The 18681-nt window shown below is 51.4% G+C and overlaps 6 protein-coding genes across 6 annotated transcripts; 3 read left to right on the top strand and 3 right to left on the bottom strand.

Moving 5' to 3' along the window:
- Positions 1-2629: 2629 nt before the first annotated feature.
- L3040_002896 (uncharacterized protein) lies at positions 2630-4917 on the top strand (the record flags this gene model as incomplete). Its single annotated transcript, XM_007289923.2, has 4 exons — positions 2630-2788; positions 2861-2918; positions 3050-3756; positions 3937-4917. The coding sequence occupies 4 exons, from the start codon at positions 2630-2632 to the stop codon at positions 4915-4917; spliced, it is 1905 nt and encodes a 634-aa protein (XP_007289985.1).
- A 2876-nt stretch (positions 4918-7793) lies between these two features.
- On the bottom strand, positions 7794-8801 carry L3040_002895 (uncharacterized protein; the record flags this gene model as incomplete). Its single annotated transcript, XM_007289924.2, has 1 exon — positions 7794-8801. The coding sequence occupies one exon, from the start codon at positions 8799-8801 to the stop codon at positions 7794-7796; it is 1008 nt and encodes a 335-aa protein (XP_007289986.2).
- A 708-nt stretch (positions 8802-9509) lies between these two features.
- L3040_002894 (uncharacterized protein) lies at positions 9510-9996 on the top strand (the record flags this gene model as incomplete). Its single annotated transcript, XM_007289925.2, has 3 exons — positions 9510-9555; positions 9652-9727; positions 9819-9996. The coding sequence occupies 3 exons, from the start codon at positions 9510-9512 to the stop codon at positions 9994-9996; spliced, it is 300 nt and encodes a 99-aa protein (XP_007289987.1).
- A 622-nt stretch (positions 9997-10618) lies between these two features.
- L3040_002893 (uncharacterized protein) lies at positions 10619-11595 on the top strand (the record flags this gene model as incomplete). The annotated part of the gene is made up of 3 exons (XM_007289926.2): positions 10619-10761; positions 10890-11177; positions 11346-11595. 3 exons carry the CDS (start codon positions 10619-10621, stop codon positions 11593-11595), a joined length of 681 nt encoding a protein of 226 aa, XP_007289988.2.
- Positions 11596-12676: 1081 nt separating this feature from the next.
- L3040_002892 (uncharacterized protein) lies at positions 12677-14800 on the bottom strand (the record flags this gene model as incomplete). Its single annotated transcript, XM_066155716.1, has 7 exons — positions 12677-12846; positions 12914-13090; positions 13283-13504; positions 13576-13680; positions 13761-14131; positions 14257-14661; positions 14754-14800. The coding sequence occupies 7 exons, from the start codon at positions 14798-14800 to the stop codon at positions 12677-12679; spliced, it is 1497 nt and encodes a 498-aa protein (XP_066012686.1).
- A 1572-nt stretch (positions 14801-16372) lies between these two features.
- Positions 16373-18379, bottom strand: L3040_002891 (uncharacterized protein; the record flags this gene model as incomplete). Its single annotated transcript, XM_007289928.2, has 4 exons — positions 16373-17312; positions 17359-17960; positions 18011-18178; positions 18257-18379. The coding sequence occupies 4 exons, from the start codon at positions 18377-18379 to the stop codon at positions 16373-16375; spliced, it is 1833 nt and encodes a 610-aa protein (XP_007289990.1).
- Positions 18380-18681: the final 302 nt, after the last annotated feature.

The following is an 18681-nucleotide window of genomic DNA, read 5'->3' as shown; positions in this document are numbered from 1 at the left end:
CTTGGCCTCGATCGCTATAATTCTAGAAAAGAGCAGGTATCAGGGGTTATCCAAATTTTAAATGATAACGTGGCTTTTTTCCCGTCTTCTTTTTCCTTTTCTTCTTCATTTTTTTCTTCTTTTGTTTTTCTATGCCAGACTATTTTTACTTTTTATTTTTATCTTTAAAGTGTGACTGACTGACTAATGCAAGTCGTGCGAGGAAAAGAATCAAAGACGGGGATGCTCACCAAGGCCCGGAGAGAAAGAGGAAAGGGAGTGCGACTCGAGGAGCTGTGGTGATGGTGGTAAGTCACACTATATTTCTGTTGCTGCCTGGATCGATTCCGAGTGAGTGTCGAGTTATGATTGTGATTGTTTGTAAATTTGTTTTTATTATTTATTATCATTGTTGATTATTTTGGATTCTACTGTATGATGATTGATACGTAGGAGTACCGGTAGTACCCGTATATCAAGACAAGACCCGTTTGGATAGGTAGCCCCCGATTGGTGCGGGCCTGCCTCGGGCTGCGGACGGGATGGATCCAGTGTCCAAGACCTTGATTATTGCCCTGGTAGGTAGGTGAACAGTGAAGGTGACGCTGACGACCAGGGGTTCAGGCTCATCAGGGGCACTCCGTCGGGGAAAAGAAAGGGGCGGAGGAGAGAAACGGCACTGTACTCGTGGCGCGCACGCTGTTGTGACAGGGCGGAGGCCGGAAGGAGATTGCTTTTTATTTCTTTCCTTTTCGTCATTTTCTTTTGCTCCTTCTTTTCTTCGAACGAGAAAGATTCGGGCAGCTTCATCATTGAGGTCTGTAGGTAGGTAGGTATGTATTTATGTATCCGTATTTGTCTATTGTATATTGGTACTATTACTAAATGAACACTACTCTTCTCATTCATGACACCGGTACTACCACTGGGACGTAGTCTCCCAGCAACCAAAGAGCTGGAGCGGAAATCGAAATCCGGCTGCAGCGGCTCTCAGGCCTCAGGGTACTAGGTAAGTGTAGATTGGATATATGGGGTTGAAGAGATTAATAGTGGAGAGATGTCTGCATGCCCAACAGGGAAGAGTCGACATGTCGATATAAGGATGATTAATTACGAGGCTGACTGACTGACCGTTGAGAAGGCGTTGGACCGTACGTGATCCTCTGCTCTCTCCGGGAATCGGGACTGCTCACATTTGATGTTACATTTTATACTCTAGCCACGGAACTGATTGTGCTCGTCGACAAGTAAACAAACATACAGTAGTGGTAGGCATACAGAGAGAGCACAATGGGTAGGTACTACGTACGTAGTACAACTGCAGTAAAAGCTACATCCTTGTCGAGAAAGTATAAACGAGCCAGATAAGAAAATCCATATAGCGCTAAGTAGCAGCAGCTCTTGTTCCTGTTGACCAAGCGCGAGGTTTTTTTTATTTTATTTTATTTTTTTGTTTGGTTTTTTTTTTTTTTTTTTTTTTTTTATTTTGTATTTTGTATCTTGTTTTGTTTTTGTTTTTGTTTTTGTAATAAGAAAGAAGCTGCGGCAGGTAGCAAAGTGGGTGGATGCAATGCGTATATGGATCATGGGCAGGAGAGTGCTTTCTGTGATTATGGCCGGATCTCTACCTCTCCATATCCTCCCACTTCTCTTCCGAATGTAAGTAAACAAACAAGGCCAGATCATTTAGGTAAGCAGCCCCCGTAGGCGGTGTCGGAACGGACCTCCCTCCTAGTCTTTTCCCTGTCGAGCACGACCGCCGTCTAGGTTCAGCCGCGTAGTGGGTAATTACTACTACCAGTAGTAGTAGTAAGCAGTACCAGCCGTAGGTAACCAACCAGTAGCAGTGGCTGTAGGTGCGTAGGTGCGTAGGTACCCTACTCTATCTGCAGTCGGTGCAACTATTTGGTTGAAGTAGGACCTGCTAGGTCTACCTACTAGGTCTACCTACCAGGTCTAGCTACCAGGTCTACCTACCAGGTCTACCTACCAGGTCTACCTACTAGGGACCTGGATCTGGTCGGGTCGGGTCCCTGGTACCGCCGTACAGAGTAATTAATGTAAAGTAATGAATGTACTGTAATTTGCGAGTTCTGCTGCCTTGTGCTGCTGAACCTGCGTGCAATTGATTTCTCCCCATTTCCACCGAGCGCAACATTCTCGCTCACTCACCTCACCTCACCTCACCCATCTCATCTCGCCTCGTCTCGGATCAACCCCGACCGACTCCTATTTCTTTTGCCCTCCGCCGACCACTTCCTCCGCCTCCGCCTCCACCTCCACCTCCACCTCCATCTCCACCTCCACCTCGACCTCCACCCAGAAAGGAGGCTCCGTATCCCGAGCTCACTTCCTCTGCCCTCCCCTCCCCTCCCCTTTCTTCTCCACTCCCCTCGCCTCGTCTCGTCTCGTCTCGTCTCGTCTCGCCTCTTCGTCCGACCTCACCTTGGGATCCAAGTCGCGCCCATCTTCTCCAAACTCTATCCTCCGCCACCTTCCTCCCTCTTGAGCGTCCTCTCCTCCTGCTGCTCCTCTCTCTCTCTCATCAACCCCACGCCGACTACTGCTCTCGCCGCTTCTCGGAGCTACAATTCGTCCGCACCTCACCTCGCACTCCATTCTCTCTCCTCCAGCCCACACCGTCTCCAAGATGTCCGCTTCCGCACCGAGCCAGCAGGGCAATCTCGACAGATACGTGGTGATCCATGTGGCCACCACCTGCGACGAGCACGGCGTATACGTGACGAAAGATTCTGCAGAGGTGATAGAGCTTGGCTGGATACTTCTGGATGCCAAATCCTGCGAAGAGGTGAACTATTTTCCCTTCTGCCGCCTGCCTCTACCTGCCATCGGAAGAATCTGCTGACCATCAATGCTCCAGTTGCATCGGGAGAGCGTCTTGGTCAAGCCCATCAATACCCCTATTACACCACTCTGCAGTAAGTGGCATGCAGATCAATAGATATATATACATATACACATGTATAAACACATCCGGGCGGGTCCAATGTTAAGGCAGCACACGGTTCACGACAGTCATATGGGATGAATGCTGATATTGAATGTGCAGCGAGCCTCACGACATTGACTTGGGAGCACGTCCGCAACGCTGGAACTTTCCGCGATGCGATCAACCGATTCGACGCTTTTGCCAGCGAGCACCTCACCTCCCAGAGCCTCGACTTCTCTTTCGTGACACTCGACTCGTGGGATCTCCGGGTTCAGCTTCCCCGTGAAGCCCGCGACAAGGCCGTGGTGCTCCCACCGTATCTCCAGCACTCCCGAACTTTCGATCTGAGGACCGAGTACCAGCGCTGGCAGCAACATCACCCCGAGTCTCTGCCATTCGGGCCATCGATGCTGTCCAACATCTGTGCTGCGCTCGAGGTGGAACCGGTACAAGCCAGTGCACCCATCAAGCACAACCTGCCATTCCACTTGCAAGCTCTGGCGCCTGCCTCGCCCCGCAGAGCCATGGAGGAGGCAATCACCCTGACAAGAGTTCTCCGAGGCCTGATTCGCAAGTCTCAACCGGCCCACGAGCATCCGGATGTTTTGACGAGGCCGATGGATGCCCGTGCCGACGTGCGAGCATTCTTGTCTGAACGCAGCAAAGTCTTGCACATGGCTGGTCTCCCCCACGATACCACTCAATCGGAGCTGGAGAGCTGGTTCACCCAGTTTGGAGGCCGCCCCATTGCCTTTTGGACTCTACGGACCCCAGACCAGCACAAACCTACCGGATCCGGCTTTGCCGTTTTCTCATCCCACGAAGAGGTTAGATCAAAATCCTTTATTCATGTTTATCTGTTCTGTCGGGCGTGCAAGTCACATCAAATTGTCGCCTCGGCGGATTGCGAGTTCATTCTACTTCTCTATGACAAACTGCTCAACCTATCCCATTCTGCCCTTGTCAAATTCTTTCATGTTCGCGGCCATTGTCTAACACCATACCAGGCCGCAGAAAGTTTGTGCATGAATGGCCGAGCCTTGAATGAGAAGGCGATCGAGGTGTCCCCCTCTTCTAGCCGTGTTCTTGACCGAGCTGCAGAAATCTTGACCCCCTTCCCTCCTAGCAAGAACCGACCTCGCCCTGGAGACTGGACCTGCCCATCGTGTGGATTCTCCAACTTCCAGCGTCGTACCGCATGTTTCCGATGCTCTTTCCCCGCTATGAGCGCTGGCCCGAGTGGAGATTCCATGGGGGGCTACGGTGGCGGCTATGGATACGGCCCCCCAGCCATGATGCCTCCTCCCCAGCACATGGGTCATCACGGCGGTATGGGTGGCGGCCACGGCGGCGGCGGAAGAATGGGTGGGGGTGGGGGTGTTGTTCCTTTCCGGGCTGGGGATTGGAAGTGTGGCTCCGAAGGCTGCGGATATCACAACTTTGCGAAGAACGTCAGTTGTCTCCGTTGTGGTGCCTCCCGAGCAGGTGCGGCTGTCGTGGCTGATTCGGGTTATCCTTCTCCAATGGACACTCCTTCCAACTATGGCGGAATGGGTCCGGGTTCCATGGCAGGGACTCCTGGCCCTGGTCCTTTCACATCGGCTGCCGGCGGTGGATTCAGCTCCGGTGGCGGATACGGTAACCAGCACTATGGTGGTCCCCAGAGCACGTACGCTCTCCCGTCTGGACTCGGTGCGTCCACTGGTCCATACCCTGGATCCCTCAACACCCATTTCAGCTCAGCTGGTGCGAGCTCTCACTCCGCTGGACCGTTTGACAGCCGTGCTGCCGAAGCTGCTTTCCAGTCCGCCAGCAACGGACCAGCTTCCGCTGGACCAGGGAATAACTTCTACTCCAGCCAGAGCGAGAGCGATCCCTTTGCCTTTCTCTCGACTGGGATGAGCAACATGTCGATGGGTAGCGGTGACGCTCGCCAGAACAGTGGCAGCGCTAACCTTCCTCCAAGCAAGTCTCCTGGAGCTCAATAAATGGTTTACAAAACAAGGTTCTCGCGCCCTCGATTTCTTGCGGTCTATTACATAGGATCCGGACTGCCCTCTCTTTTCACGTGTATGAACTGTTTCTTTCAGGACAGCAACGGCTTTTCGCGATTGAAATGAGATGACAACGATCATATTGATATATTGGTTTTCGGAGGTTTCTGGAATATAGCGCAGCGCTGGGTTGTTACATTGATGGCATATTTGCACGGGTAGCAGGTTCGGGGGGCTGGCAAGGCGTGGGTCAGGGGATGGCAGGTATAAAGAAAATGGCGGACCGGGCAAGGGGTAAAAGCTCTTGCATTTCTCACCTTTCGCGCGCGCGTTCCCAGCAGCACATCTTTTTTTATCTCTTGCGGCAACTTCTTCGACATATTCACAGCGGGTTGGGGCGTGGGGGACAGCCGACCGAGTACATCCAAAAAATCCTCTTGATCTTGATACAACAGTTTGCTTGAATTGTACGGAGGGCGGAGTTCTTTCATGCGGACGGACTGGGCTGGGCTAATAGACACGGTGGAGGGAGGTCGTGGTGGTGAGGCTGGGGGCTGCTGGATGTGTTGGCGATGGGGCTGGCATTTGTTTGCGCTTTGGGGGAGCGGGAGCCGATGGGGACACTCTGAACATAACTCTCGTCCGATGTGTTTAATTCTTTGCGCTAGCATTCTACTCTCTCTTTCTTCTCTTTCATTCCAATCCAGAATTACCCGAACTAGCTGGCTGGGGCATACTCGAGAGCAAAAAAATGGACGAAGGGATCATCCATGATAAGTCGAGGAAGATGATTGCGCGAGAGGTGAACGAAATGGACCTTACCTTTGGGGCCATCTCTTAAAGCGGGCGGAAGTAATGTGTCCCGCGAAAGTGTTCTGTCCCGCATGGGCCTCTAAAGCTGTAAGATCAACGCCCATTATCACCAGGCAGCTTTGGCGCTATTCTGAATGTCTGTATATAGGTAGTAGGTCTTTCGCTAAGGGCCTGGCAGATTTATAGATCACGGGATAGGTGGGTATGTATTATCCCGAGCACGCGAAAGCACCACACCCGCGCACTCTGAGTCGCCAACCCCTCCATGACCACTGACTGGCAGCATCCGACTTGATCCAAATCACGCCTACCTATCTATATCCACGAAACAATCAAGAAGCCGAATTCTATATGACACGATACGGCGCGACTTAGAGAATTCGCTCTACGCTTTCTTGTCCGCTCGCAGCTCGCAATAATGCTGGCTGTTAATGCCGACCGGGCTAGCTTAAGTCGCGTGATAACAAGAAAGAGCCGTCCTGATAGATAGCAAAGGCTAGCTTAGGGGCTTGCTACGCTTCGACTGCGGAGATTAAGAAGAGAATGTTGTACGAAAAAGAAGCAATTGCTGCCCCATGTTCGCTACGGCTTTGAGCCAGGCCAGGCCAAGTCGGCCTCGACAAAGAGAGGATTGCTTGTCCGATAGGGCGGTTCAGAGCGAGCTATGTATCAAGCAGAGCTTTATGAAAAGCTTGATGCTTCTGTTTTCGATATGGGCTTAGATTCCTCTGGGGGCACAGCTCGGGCTACTGCAAGATGAGGTCTCGTCACAAGCATGTTGCACGTTGCGTGTACCGGCGATTCTAGAGCAGTTCTAGCACCGCAGAAGGCCAGATGGGAATATAAAATCCGATACCTCTATCAACCGATCAAACCGGCGAGGGTTGAAGAAGAGATAGCCAGGCTGAGGAGGGAGCATCCTGGCGAGGAAGAAATTATTAAAAGGGGGTCGTGTGCTAGGTATGATGATGATCTCACGGGCACTTGGAGATTGCCGTTGGAAAGGATAGCTTCTGGAGCTGCAAAGGAATATCTATCTTATCGCTCGGAGATTCTCCGTATAGTATGGGACTGCTGGCACACTAATGTACGATGCCCCTATACCTACCTCCATATTTGACTGCCGGAGCCGGTTATCACTACTACCAAGATCGACCTCCTTAACAAAAAACCTTCATTCTTGATCATATTATTCGATGGCCTTTGGTATACTCTTTCCAACCACCTCCGCAGTCAGTCGATTTAATCGGAAGTTGGATCGACGCATGCACAAGAGGTAAAGTAAAGAAAGCGTCCGAAACTGATTCAGCACAGGTATATATGAGCCGTTTATTTGACTTTGGCTAGTTTTGAATGGAAAGAAGTGAACTAACTGGAGGTTCGTTAAGGGTAGGAAGATAGTTCAAGACGATAACGCTGCTGCTGTGCATCTCTCGTACGCAATTAGTTCACGAGGCGGAAATCATCAGGAAGAAGTTGATAGGCGGCAGAATGGCCTTCAGCCCTCTCCGTTCTCTCGGCGGTTATGTGCGAGATAGCGATATGTTAACAACAAGGTTTGTTTATTAGAAGATCTGCATAATGAGTGCAACTATCAGCGTTAGGCGCTCATCGCCCTGCCTGCCTTTCCCTTATTGTATCTCGATTGAAGGACCTATAGTCTGTGGCGTCGACAGTCTTCGCAAGCCAGCATATGGCAACGTTTGCAAGACAATATGTACTTCCAATGTCTCGTGCCACACCTCTCGCAGACCTTGCCGCGGCGCGATCCTTCCAGTCTGGTGAACTTGCCACTATGGTCGCATTCATGGTTTGTTTCTAGTTCATGTACCATAGCCACCACGCGCTGTTGACGGATAGCAGGTGCCAAGGGACGTTCAGCCTCTCTGTCAACAATTTGCTGAGCTCTTCGATCGAGTAGTTCCGGCACCCAGTCACCACATAGGCATTCCTTCCACTTGACTCCACATCTGTAGCAGAACTCGGCGCTGCATCTACAACTGTTGGTTTGGATCAGCTTTTTGCTTGCACAACGAGTGGCAGAAAGAAGGTATCACTCACGTCATGTGGTCACAGCCCTCATACCGGAACACCATTTCACCGCATCCAAAACAGGGTTTCCAGCCTTGCTCATCCGCGAATTTGATGAGGCTCTGCTTTGCTTCATCCGCTGGACAGCCTCCATCATGTGCAGGTGCTTTGCAATGCATACAGATTCCGGCACCGCAGGCCTCACAGGAAGCGCGATCCGCTGTTCGCTGCGGCATAGGGATGAACTTGGCGCACTCCGGCCTAGCGCAGTAGACCCTATCCGTGCTGGTGAATTCCAGCTCAGCACTTCGATAGGCAGACAACTCCTCGAATGAGAAGTCCGCCTCGATAGTCGAGATGTCAATCGCATGGCGGCAGCATTTTGGTGGAAAGAGGCTTTCGTCCTTGGCAACACGCAGGAAGAAAGATTTGAGGCACGGCTTGCAATATACATCGCTGCATGCCAAACGCACAGTAGCATGAGGATGAACGACTTCTCCACAGACACTGCATTCCACTTTGAGCTGGGGCAAATGCTCAAGGAAGGCTTTCTGGCGGAGAGTGTAATCGGTCGATGGGCCCGCGACAGTGCTGCCGGAGGACCGGTTGCTCAGAGTCGATGCTTCTGTAGCTCGCAGGACATGGTCCCAGTCAACCGACTCCGCTCTGAGGCGAGACATTTCCGGCAATTTGGTCATGGTATCTTGGGAGGGTAGATTTCCATCTTCATTCAGGCTCCGGGCGAAGTCTCGATCTTGAATCGACTGTGTCTCTTCAGCTCTTGATTCTTCAATGGCCACCTCATCGGAATCAACAGCTCTAGCAATGCTGTGAGCGAACTTTAGGTCCTCGACTATCAGAAGCGCCTTCTTCAACTCGGCTTCGAAGTTATCGAATGCTACTGAAAAGTCCGGCGGATTATCCTCAGTCCATTTGCCGGATTGCAGCTCCCGCTGAGCTTCGATCTCTTCGAGTTGAAGCTGCAGAGCGAAGCCCTCGTGCTCGAGTTGCAGGAAGGGATCAGCGGATGTCATAGTTGACACTCGTATGCTTTGGTGTTGAAGGAGATGATTTGGTGAAGAAGGAGATGATTTCGTGACGAAGGTATGAAGAGATATTCTCTTAGGAATTCCTCGTTTGCTGCGCGGATAAAACAATATTGGGAGGTTGGTCATGTGATCACAGGGCCATTACCAATCAGGTTAGACCACCGTTCTTCCGACAGCTTGGAGCAGAACCGCAGCCGTAATAGGTAAGTAGTGGGACTTGACGTTGCAGCTTTGGGGGCACTTTCCTAAAGTGGGCGAACGTATTTTGGCCCGCGCTAAATTCTATCAAAACAAAGCGAAATTGCGATGAAAATTACGCAACGAATAATTCAGCTATAATAACAGTAAAAACTACATAGTAAATGTATTTTAAGATACCTATAGTCGGGTGTTGTCCCGGCACCTCGCTCTCGGCTCGGTTCGACGACGTCATCGGCCAGCTATCCACCGTTGCTGCAAGCTAGTTTTAGTGCTGGTATCAGTCAGTCTACCCTCTCGGTCCTAAATTAATCCACCAACCTCACTCATTACATTCACACTCACATTCTTCATTCGATCGATACCCGAGCACCAGCTCTCTTCTTTAACAACACCACAAATAATCATAATACCCGACATCCCACCAGACAAACCTCTACCTCCATCAACATCGACATCCGCCACAAGCCAAAACCCCATCCATAGCAGCCAACTATGGGTGCCGTCTCTGCGCTCTTCGTGGTGTTAATCACCATTCTTCGTACGTGAACTTTTCCCCCTAGGCATGCAATGCGATGCGATGCGCCATCCGCTCCTCTTGCCAAAGCTCCGTGATTAACCAGAACCGCGCGCGCAGTGCCACCCGTAGGCGTCTACCTCGTCGCAGGCTGCGGCGTCGACCTGCTGATCAATATCTGCTTGACGCTCCTCGGGTATGTGTTGTCTCTCTTCCTCCATTCTCTTCCTCCATTCTCTCCTCTGTCCCTCCCCCTTCCCACCGACACCTACCTAACAGAAGCGCAGATACATCCCCGGCCACATCCACGCCTTCTACCTCGAGTACGTATACTACCACCGCAAGGAGCTGGCGCGCGAGGGGCATTTCATGGCGCGGCGTGCCCCGGGTGTGTATAGTGATCGGGTGCAGAGTGGTGGGCATGGATATGGGACTATTGTGCAGTCGACGGGACCTGCTCAGTAAAGCTGCGGATATGAGTGCTGGGGGCGGCCAATGTTGGGGCGAGGTGGTGATGCGAAGTGAAGAGGGAGTGAGGAAGTTGGGGGGTAATATTAATTTAATCGCGGTTGGGAACAAGGGCTGGCTGGAATGATAATGGAATGAATGAATCCGGAATAGGCTGGTCGGAATCAGGATGATGGCTAGATCTGGGAAATGCAATAAGTGATGCTCTTTATATGTCTGATATCAAGATAGATATTTGAATTGAACATTTGTCTACGGAGTACTACCGGTACATTCCCATCATCCCAATATCCCAAACTCAAATTCAGCCTCACTTACCCCACAATCCGCTAGTGTCTAGCGTAAGCCAAAGCCCGGGAAGGCTGTGGCTTGACGAGACGTGTTAAACTCGGTCAGGCCTTGCGAGTTGGGGCTCTACGGATAACCTCACGAACAACCTCCTCACCTACGCATCACATCAACTTTCCACCTCGCACCCCCCTTCTCCTCCTCTCCAATTCTGTTCGCCGCCTACAATCCGAAGCCGAGTCCATCTCGAGAACCTCATCCCAGTTTCTGCGATAAAACAAATCAAAAGGAAAAAGAAGAACCAACGGAGAAAGGAGGAGCCCAAACAAACATGCATTCCGTCGTCGTTCGCGCCCAGAATGTGTTTGGCTTCTTCACGACGATGGCCTTCATAGTCGGTGCTCTGATCGCATGTTCGGATTTCGCGGCGCCGAGGACACCCAGCGCCAGTGTTGATTTGAAGGATGTGCAGGTGTATGTGACACTCCTCCCCTTCTCGCACCCTGCCAGATCCCTCCCTCCGTCACTCTCCCAGTCCCCTCTCAGAAGAGTAAAATCCCCTACCATTTACTTACTCGCTAACACTTCAATCCTCCTAACAGAGTTAAAGGCCGCCCGCATTACTACTCGGTGAAGAAGGAAGAGTACGCCGTAATCCGCTTCAACCTGCAGGCCGACCTGTCTTCGCTCTTCAACTGGAACACCAAGCAAGTCTTTGTCTACGTGTCGGCGTCGTGGCCGAACGCGACGGATACGGAGGTTACGAATGAAGCTGTGATTTGGGACTCGATCATTACGAACCCGTCGGCGGACCATCTGGTTAACATCGGGCCTGCGGCAATGAAGAAACTAGTCAAGAGCGCCAAGGGGAAGAAGATTGATCCTAGTCGGTAGGTCATACGCTTCGTATATGGTGCCGTTCCGGGGTGGGATGATATCGGATGGGTCTACACGAAAGAGATAGGAATTTGGCCGTGTATAGGGGGGTGGCATGCGGACCTAAGAGGAAGATCTCGTACCGCGATTTAGAGATAACAAGTGCTGACAAACTTGGGCAGTGGAAAACTCGACCTCAAAAACCAAAAGGGGAAATACACCATCTCGTCCCCGACGGGCAAGCTCGCTAATACAGACAATGTCGTACTGAAGCTGCACTACAACGTGAACCCTTGGGTCGGCATCCTGACTTGGACCCCGCAGATCGAGTTCCTGAAGTGGAAGATGATCAAGGGGGGCGTGAGTAAGGCCTTCAAGTTCCCGGCGTTGAAGGTCAAGAAGGTCGAGGAGAAGAAGAAGGCAGCGTCTTGAGTGAGAGGGGATGGGAAGGGCAGGTGAGGGAAGGGAGGAGGGGGAGAAATTCATGCATATTCTAAAGGCTATTTTAAACGCGCTGGATCTGTAATGAAAAGGGATGGGATGTTAAGCCCACGAGCAGAAAAAGGACTTGAAAGAAGTACTTGCAAGTATCTATATCGCAGAACTCTATTCGTAAGCTCCCAGTTAAACAACGACGATATTCGACTAACTTTTCTTTCCTGGGCTTGCCTTGTCTCTTACGTACGGTCTTATTAGCCAATTGACTAACTCTGCCCCTCCTCTTGCCTCTCTTCGTTGTCTTTATATCCTTTCCGTTTCCCTTTCCTATATATATATTTTTTTTTTTTTTTTTTTTTTTTTTTTTTTTTTTTCATAAGCAGAATGATGTGAAGGATGAGGTACAGGTATATTTTCCTCTTGATTTTCTGATGGGATTCCGATAATGAGGGGGTTATTCGCTGGCATGCTGGCATGCTGGCAGTCTGGATTTAGGTTTTGATTTAGGTGATCTCCCCTCTCTGTCTTTTTTTTCTTTCTTTTTTGAATCCATTAATTTGAAAATTGGAGGCGGTTGGGAGAAATTAGGGAAATTGGAGGACATTAGAGGAAAGAGAGGGAGGGAGAGGGAGATCTCTGTTGATTTGAAGGTCTGATCTGATCTGAGGCGAAGCGGAGCGAAGTGAGGCGAGAAAGAAGGGGGAAAGGGAGAAAGAAAGGCTTTGAAGTTTAAGCGAAAAGGGCGAGCAAGGGGGAAGAAAGGGGGAAAGGGGGAAATGGGGAAAGCGATGGATAGATGGATTTGTGAGATATCATTATTACGTCTTACGTTACGGAATGGAGATATGATGAGTTATGAGAGTTGGGTTAGGTTGGGTTGGCTCGGATTAGGTTGTATTTGGGATATATATCTTTGGGAGATTTGGATAGGTGAACTCTTCCCCTTTCTACCTTATCCAAGATCTATCCTCCAACCAGCCCATCCATTTCTATATCATAACCATAAAGCCTAACCTATCCTGCACAGGCAGATGCACACGCACACCAAGGACGTAACGATAATGATCGTGCTCGATCACGCTCCACCAACGACCTCCGTAATACCACTACCACTCTTGCGCAGGTCGTCAGGCAGGGTGCCGAGGGCGCGCTCGCCGAAGAGCAGGTCGATGTCTTCGAGCGAGACCTGCTTCGTCTCCTTAAAGATGAAGAAGACAACGGGGAAGGTGATGAGGATGTTCCATGCTGTTGAGTAGTATCTTCGATTAGCATATCTAACTGTCTGTCTGCTTGCCGAGAATTCTAAACATACCGACGAACAGGAAGTAGAACTTCCACGTGAGTTCCTGCAGGGCCGTCGGCGCAACCTGGGCCCAGAAGGTCGAGACGAGCCAGTTGCCGATGCCGGTCGCGAAGGCGTTGCCGCGGGCGCGGATCGGCATGGGCATCACTTCGGCCATGTAGACCCAGCTGATAGGGCCCCAGGAGACTGTTGTGTGTATGATCTCGCGCCGGTGAGTAAGGGACTTGGTATATTATACATTTATTATATCCACGACTCATAGAAGAAAGAGCTCATGTAGAATAGAAAGAGAGTAAGGGGAAGGGGGGAGGGGAAGTAAAGGAAAGGGAAGGGAAGGAAAGGGAAGGGAAGGGAAAGGGAAAGGGAAGAGGGACTTGCGGGAGAAGATGACGGTGACGCAGAACAGGAAGAAGACGCCTGCGATGGAGAGGCTCTTCTGGGGGTGCGCGGTGTCGATTTGAGAGTTGACTACTGCTTCGCAGATGAGCGCGAGGGTGATGCCGACGGTGCCCCAGAGCAGAGGCTTGCGGCGCCCGATGCGGTCGATCATGAAGACGATGAAGATGAGATCTATACACCGAGATGAAGAAGATGAGCGCGCTGTTTGTTGTGAAAGGATCGGATCCACGAGATATCATATCACGTAGGCAAGTGAGAGGAACCAGACTTACTAGCCAGTGGACCCACGCAGTTGTAGATGCCAGCGACGAGCAGGTTCCGGTTGCCCGTGATCCCGAGCGCGTCGTACATGGTCGTCTGGTAGTATCCGATGACATCTAGCGATATATATGTAAGTATGAGAAGTCAAAGTTCAACACCAACAGCAACAGCATGCATGGGTTCTTCGTCGACCTACTGATGCCCGTAAACTGCGTGAAGCACTGCACGGCAATCCCATGCAGCAGCCTCGTCCTCCACTGCCGGACCGTGAACATGATCCTCCAGCCCGGCACGGTAATGGCCTTCTCGGCCGCAATCGTCGTCTTGATCTCGTGGAACTCCTGCAGAACCTCGCTGTCATTGGCACCGGTGGAGTGAAGTCGGCGGAGGACGCCGAGGGCTTCGTCCTCGCGATCCGTCTCCATGAGGTGTCGCGGCGACTCAGGCATGAACATGATACCCGCGGCGAGGATGGTACAGGGTAGGCACTGGAAGGCGAGAGGGAGCCGCCACTGGATGCTGCTGGAGTCCGGGGCTGTACCAGAGCCGTAGCCGACCCATGTTGACCTGTTTGTTGACTGACTGTCAGCCAGCCAACAAATCAAACACCTATCAAACTCGCAGGCAGGAATTGAATGAATGGGATGGGAGATCAGAGACCGGTCGACGCAACGAACAAACGAGCGACGTACGCGATAAATCCAATGCCAATCATCTGCTGCGAGAGGCCGACGATCAAGCCCCGGATTTTGGGCGCCGCGCACTCGGAATTGTACACCGGCACCGCCATCGACAGCAGCCCGACAGCCCACCCCGTGAGGATCCGCCCCACGAGGATCATAGCCAGGTTCTGCGCCGCGCATTGCAAGATGGCTCCCACGAGACAGATAAGCGAGCCCATCAGGATAGTGATCTTCCGGCCAAACCGATCCATCGTGAGGCCGCCCTGCAGAGCGCCAAACACGGCGCCGCCATTGAAGGTCGAGTTGATGGCCCCGATGATCGGCGAGCCTTTGTCGGTGTGGAAGAACGTGAGGAAGTTCTGGGAGGCGATAACATCGGTCATGACGCCCGCGTCGTAGCCGAACAGGAATGATCTTTGAGCCCGTCTGTTAGCATATACATTTTCCCTCTAATCATGAATATTTACATGTAGTTAGATGATGATAATGAGTGCGTAGAAACATACCCCGTACAGGCGAAGAGCGCGAGCGAGATGTTAAACAGCTTGCCCATGGTTTCGATTCGGCTCCGATCGCATGGATCAGCTCACTTCACAAAAGTAAACAAAATAAACGAGTCCAGGAAAAGTGCAGGGAAATTCAAGAAAACCCACATTCTCACCCACCCACCTATATATGCTCCTCTCTCTATTTCTCTCTCTCAAATACCCCAGCATCTCTTCCTCAGACCCCAGACCCTAGAGCAGACTGGCTAAGCAGAAGAGTCTGCCGGCCCCATGTACATACATACGTACAGTACATGCGCATCAATCCAAACAGCTGATCGACTCCCCAGTCGTCGGCGCTCCAATTGAACCACACGACATGCACACACTCACCCATCTCCCGCCTAGAAGACCTGGATAGCACTCACAGCAGCGAAATTTTGACGAATTTCTCCTTGGCTAGAGACGAGCCGAGCCGATCGACCTTCGGGAGAGAGTTTTTCTTTCCCCGCGAGGTAATAAACAGGAACAGGAACAGAGACCAAGCCTACAGGGCTACTCTCTCGAGGAAGCGCAGACATACATCTGCCCCTGGCGTGGGATAACAAGGCAATAAGAAACAGCCTTCACTCACTCCTCTCCTATCCTACCTTCTCCTCTCCTATCCTATACCATAACCAACTAACTAACCCTCCAACCACCTAACATAAATATCCAACTGATCACAAACCAACAGCGGATAAACTCTTCCCCCCAGCAGTATCAACACAGAAAAAAGAAGAGAGAAAAACCGAAACACACAAAGCCGATTGATTGATTGATTGGAGCGCTAATAAATAACAACACTTCCCTCTTCCTTCCTCCATCAATAACGAACAAGAAACGCCACTCCGGGCCTCGCGTATTTAAGCGAGCGAGCGAGCGACAGTTGCACGGCATGCATGCATGCCTGCATTTCGAACGCATGGGGGCTTCTTCTGCTTCAAGTTCTCGGCTAATTCAGAATCTGAATCTGGAAATCCGCAAATCACGAACTTCATCAGTACCTTGTACTTCATTCTTGATCTTATCCCTCCCCCTCCTTCTCTTTTCAAAAAATCCATCTATCCCAAGACGTTATTGATCAGTCCATTCTACGAAAAACACAGTTCGTCCACCATGCAATCAATTGATTTCGTGTTTCGAGCCCATCTACCTAGCTACCTGTCTCAAAATCTTATACAAGAAAATTACTACAGACCTGCTTTACAAAATTCCGGCTCCTGCAAGCAGTTATTACCGAGCCACCCAGCTACCCGTCCGTCCATCCATTGCAAAGAGCGAACTGCCCAAACCAAGGCAAACCACCCCAAGAGGAAAGAGTAGACACAGTACGAAAGGAAAAGGCATTATCATCAGTCGTTTTCCGCTCTCCACAGTCAGCTCGCCCGCTCAGATTGGTCCAGTTGATCCCATCTCTGCTGTACAACTGCTCTCCCCTCGCTCCTTGCCCGTCTCCGTCCTCCCTTGTTCTCTATGTTCGCGGATCTCAATTTGTGCACGATGAAAGATAGACAAGGCTAATTTTTTTTGTACACCTCCGCCAATGCTATTGCGCGCTCGGTCTTCTATATGGGCCGGAGTATGCCGAGTGCGAAAAATTATACAGCAGGCCAGCGGCTTCGCAGTCCGTCGGTCCATCGTCCGTACAAGACGTCTGCAAGCTGCTTGGTATGCTCCATACCCGGGATAACCTGTCCAGGCAAATTGACAAGCTTTTCAGCTTCAGGCATCAAGCTTGTCTGTCTTCGGCGATGCGACTTGAGGTGCGGGTTATTCTGGGCAAGCACAAGCTTTGTTGGCGATTTTTGGGGTGTTGCCAAGGGAGTCCCATCCCTCGTAGAAGCTTTGGGAGGCGACAAAAGGGCCGAGAGCTTGGAGTCTCCTTGGACGCGCTCAATCATAGCTTTGAGCAGTTGGTATTCGCCTTCGGAGTCTACTGCGTCTAGTGCACTCCAAGCATCTGCCAGACGGGATAGCGCTTCTCGCTTCGCTTGGTTTCCAGTTTGAGCGTGGAGTTCTTGGAAAGCTGGATCGACAATTTTGTTGAAGACTCGTCGGCCTAATACAGCCTCCTTGGTCACTGTTTCGGTCAAAGGAGGTCGATTTTCGTCTCGGGTGACGGCCGGAGCGGCATCGTCTGAGCTGACTTGCGCCAATGTGGAATTGTCAGAAACCCGGCGGAAGAGTCGCACAGTGGATCCCGTGTTACCAAAGCTCATGTCGGGTTGAAGAGGCCGCTTTATCTGACTACTGACTTGTCGGGTTTTGGTTGGGGTTATGATTTGCCCAACCGATGGTTGCCTGCGGACGGTGCTTTTGCGCATGGTGGCTGGAGAGGGAGAGGAGTACTCCAGAGGCGCGTCTTTGAGATCGAGTCGTTTCATGGCCTCCTCTGCGCCGTTCTGTACGCCCTGACCATTTGCATGAATGACGGATAGTTTGCGTCGCTTCGTGGTATTCTTGCGCGAGGCTATCGTTGCGGCTTTGACAGTATCAAAGACCCATTCGTCTGGCTCATTTTTGGGAGTCATGGTGTTTCTAAACCGTCAGCAGGTATTCCAGTTGCCAAACATCGCGGACTTACAGAGTCTCCTCGTAAAATCTTGGATGAGAAGGTCGTGTACGACCTCCGTCCCATTCTTGCTTTCTCTCCACGAGCTCCTGTAGCGCCTCGACCTTTCCAGCGCCTCTGATGAACTTGTGCTTCAGCAGCTCCTTCGCAGAAGGACGTCTGTCGCAATCCTTCACCAAGCATTGCGCCACAAAGTCCTTGAACTCCCTACTGTAGTTGTTCCCTTCCAATCTTGGTGCTGGGGCTTTGGGAATATGGAAGAGAACCTTCATGGGATGGATCGAGGCATTCGGGGGCTCGCCGTTGGCCAGCTCCATTGCCGTGATTCCCAGAGACCATATGTCCGCCTTGAAGTCGTAGCCAGCCTGCTGGATCACCTCCGGGGCCATCCAGAAGGGGGTACCGACAAAGGTATTCCGTTGCGACTTGATGTTGGTAAGCTGCGCAGCGACCCCAAAGTCTGCCAGCTTGACCTTTCCAGTCGTCGACAGCAGCACGTTCGCGGCCTTGATGTCTCTGTGGATCTTCCCTTCTTGGTGTAGGTATTCGAGACCGAGGAGAAGCTCGCGACACACGATGGCAATGTGCCCTTCGTTAAAGGACCCGGGTTTGAGCTGTAGCCAACTGTCAATAAATTAGGGAGAGTGGACTTCGGTAAGCCTACCAAATCCAAGCACGATCCCCCTCCGAGGTACTCCATGACAATCCATAGCTTGTGCCCGCGGAGGAAGCTCGCCTTGTACTGCGTAACGAAAGGACTGGCGCAGGTGCTGAGAACGGATATCTCCTGCTGGATCTCTAGGATATCGTCGTCGCTGGATTCCAGGTCGATCTGGTAGAAGTCAGTCAGTCAGTGTCAGTCAGTCATGTTTCCGCCGGTGCGGCGTTCGAGTTTTCGACATGAACATACATGTTTGATCGCAACCACATCGCCGGTAGAGCGGTCAATTGCCTTGTAGACGGTTCCAAAACTCCCGGAGCCGAGCTCCTCGAGGACGGAGTATTGGTTGGCCATGGCCCCTTCCGCAGACATCTTGCCAGTTGGGCAAAGCAAGAGCGATGGGTTCTTGAGATGCGACGAACGGGCAAATGATTCTGAGAAGGAGCAGTGGAGGGGGAGGGAAGAGAGGAGAAGGGAGTTTGGTGTTTTTATGTCAAGTTGTTTGTTTGCAGTTCGGTTGTGGTGAACGTAACGTGCGATTTGATTGTATGTATGGGGTTGATTCGTTTGTTGCCTCCTGCCGGTTGCCGATGACAACAAACACACCTCTCTTAGTGAGTAAAGTAGGGCGTTGTCAACAAAGCCCGGACCGCCCCGCGGGTGGTGCTATGATA

The sequence above is a fragment of the Drepanopeziza brunnea genome, assembly GCF_022702325.1.
Source record: "Drepanopeziza brunnea f. sp. 'multigermtubi' strain 214-2 chromosome Unknown ctg3, whole genome shotgun sequence".
In the NCBI taxonomy this organism is placed as follows: domain Eukaryota; kingdom Fungi; phylum Ascomycota; class Leotiomycetes; order Helotiales; family Drepanopezizaceae; genus Drepanopeziza; species Drepanopeziza brunnea.
This window is presented reverse-complemented; position numbering and strand designations above follow the sequence as displayed.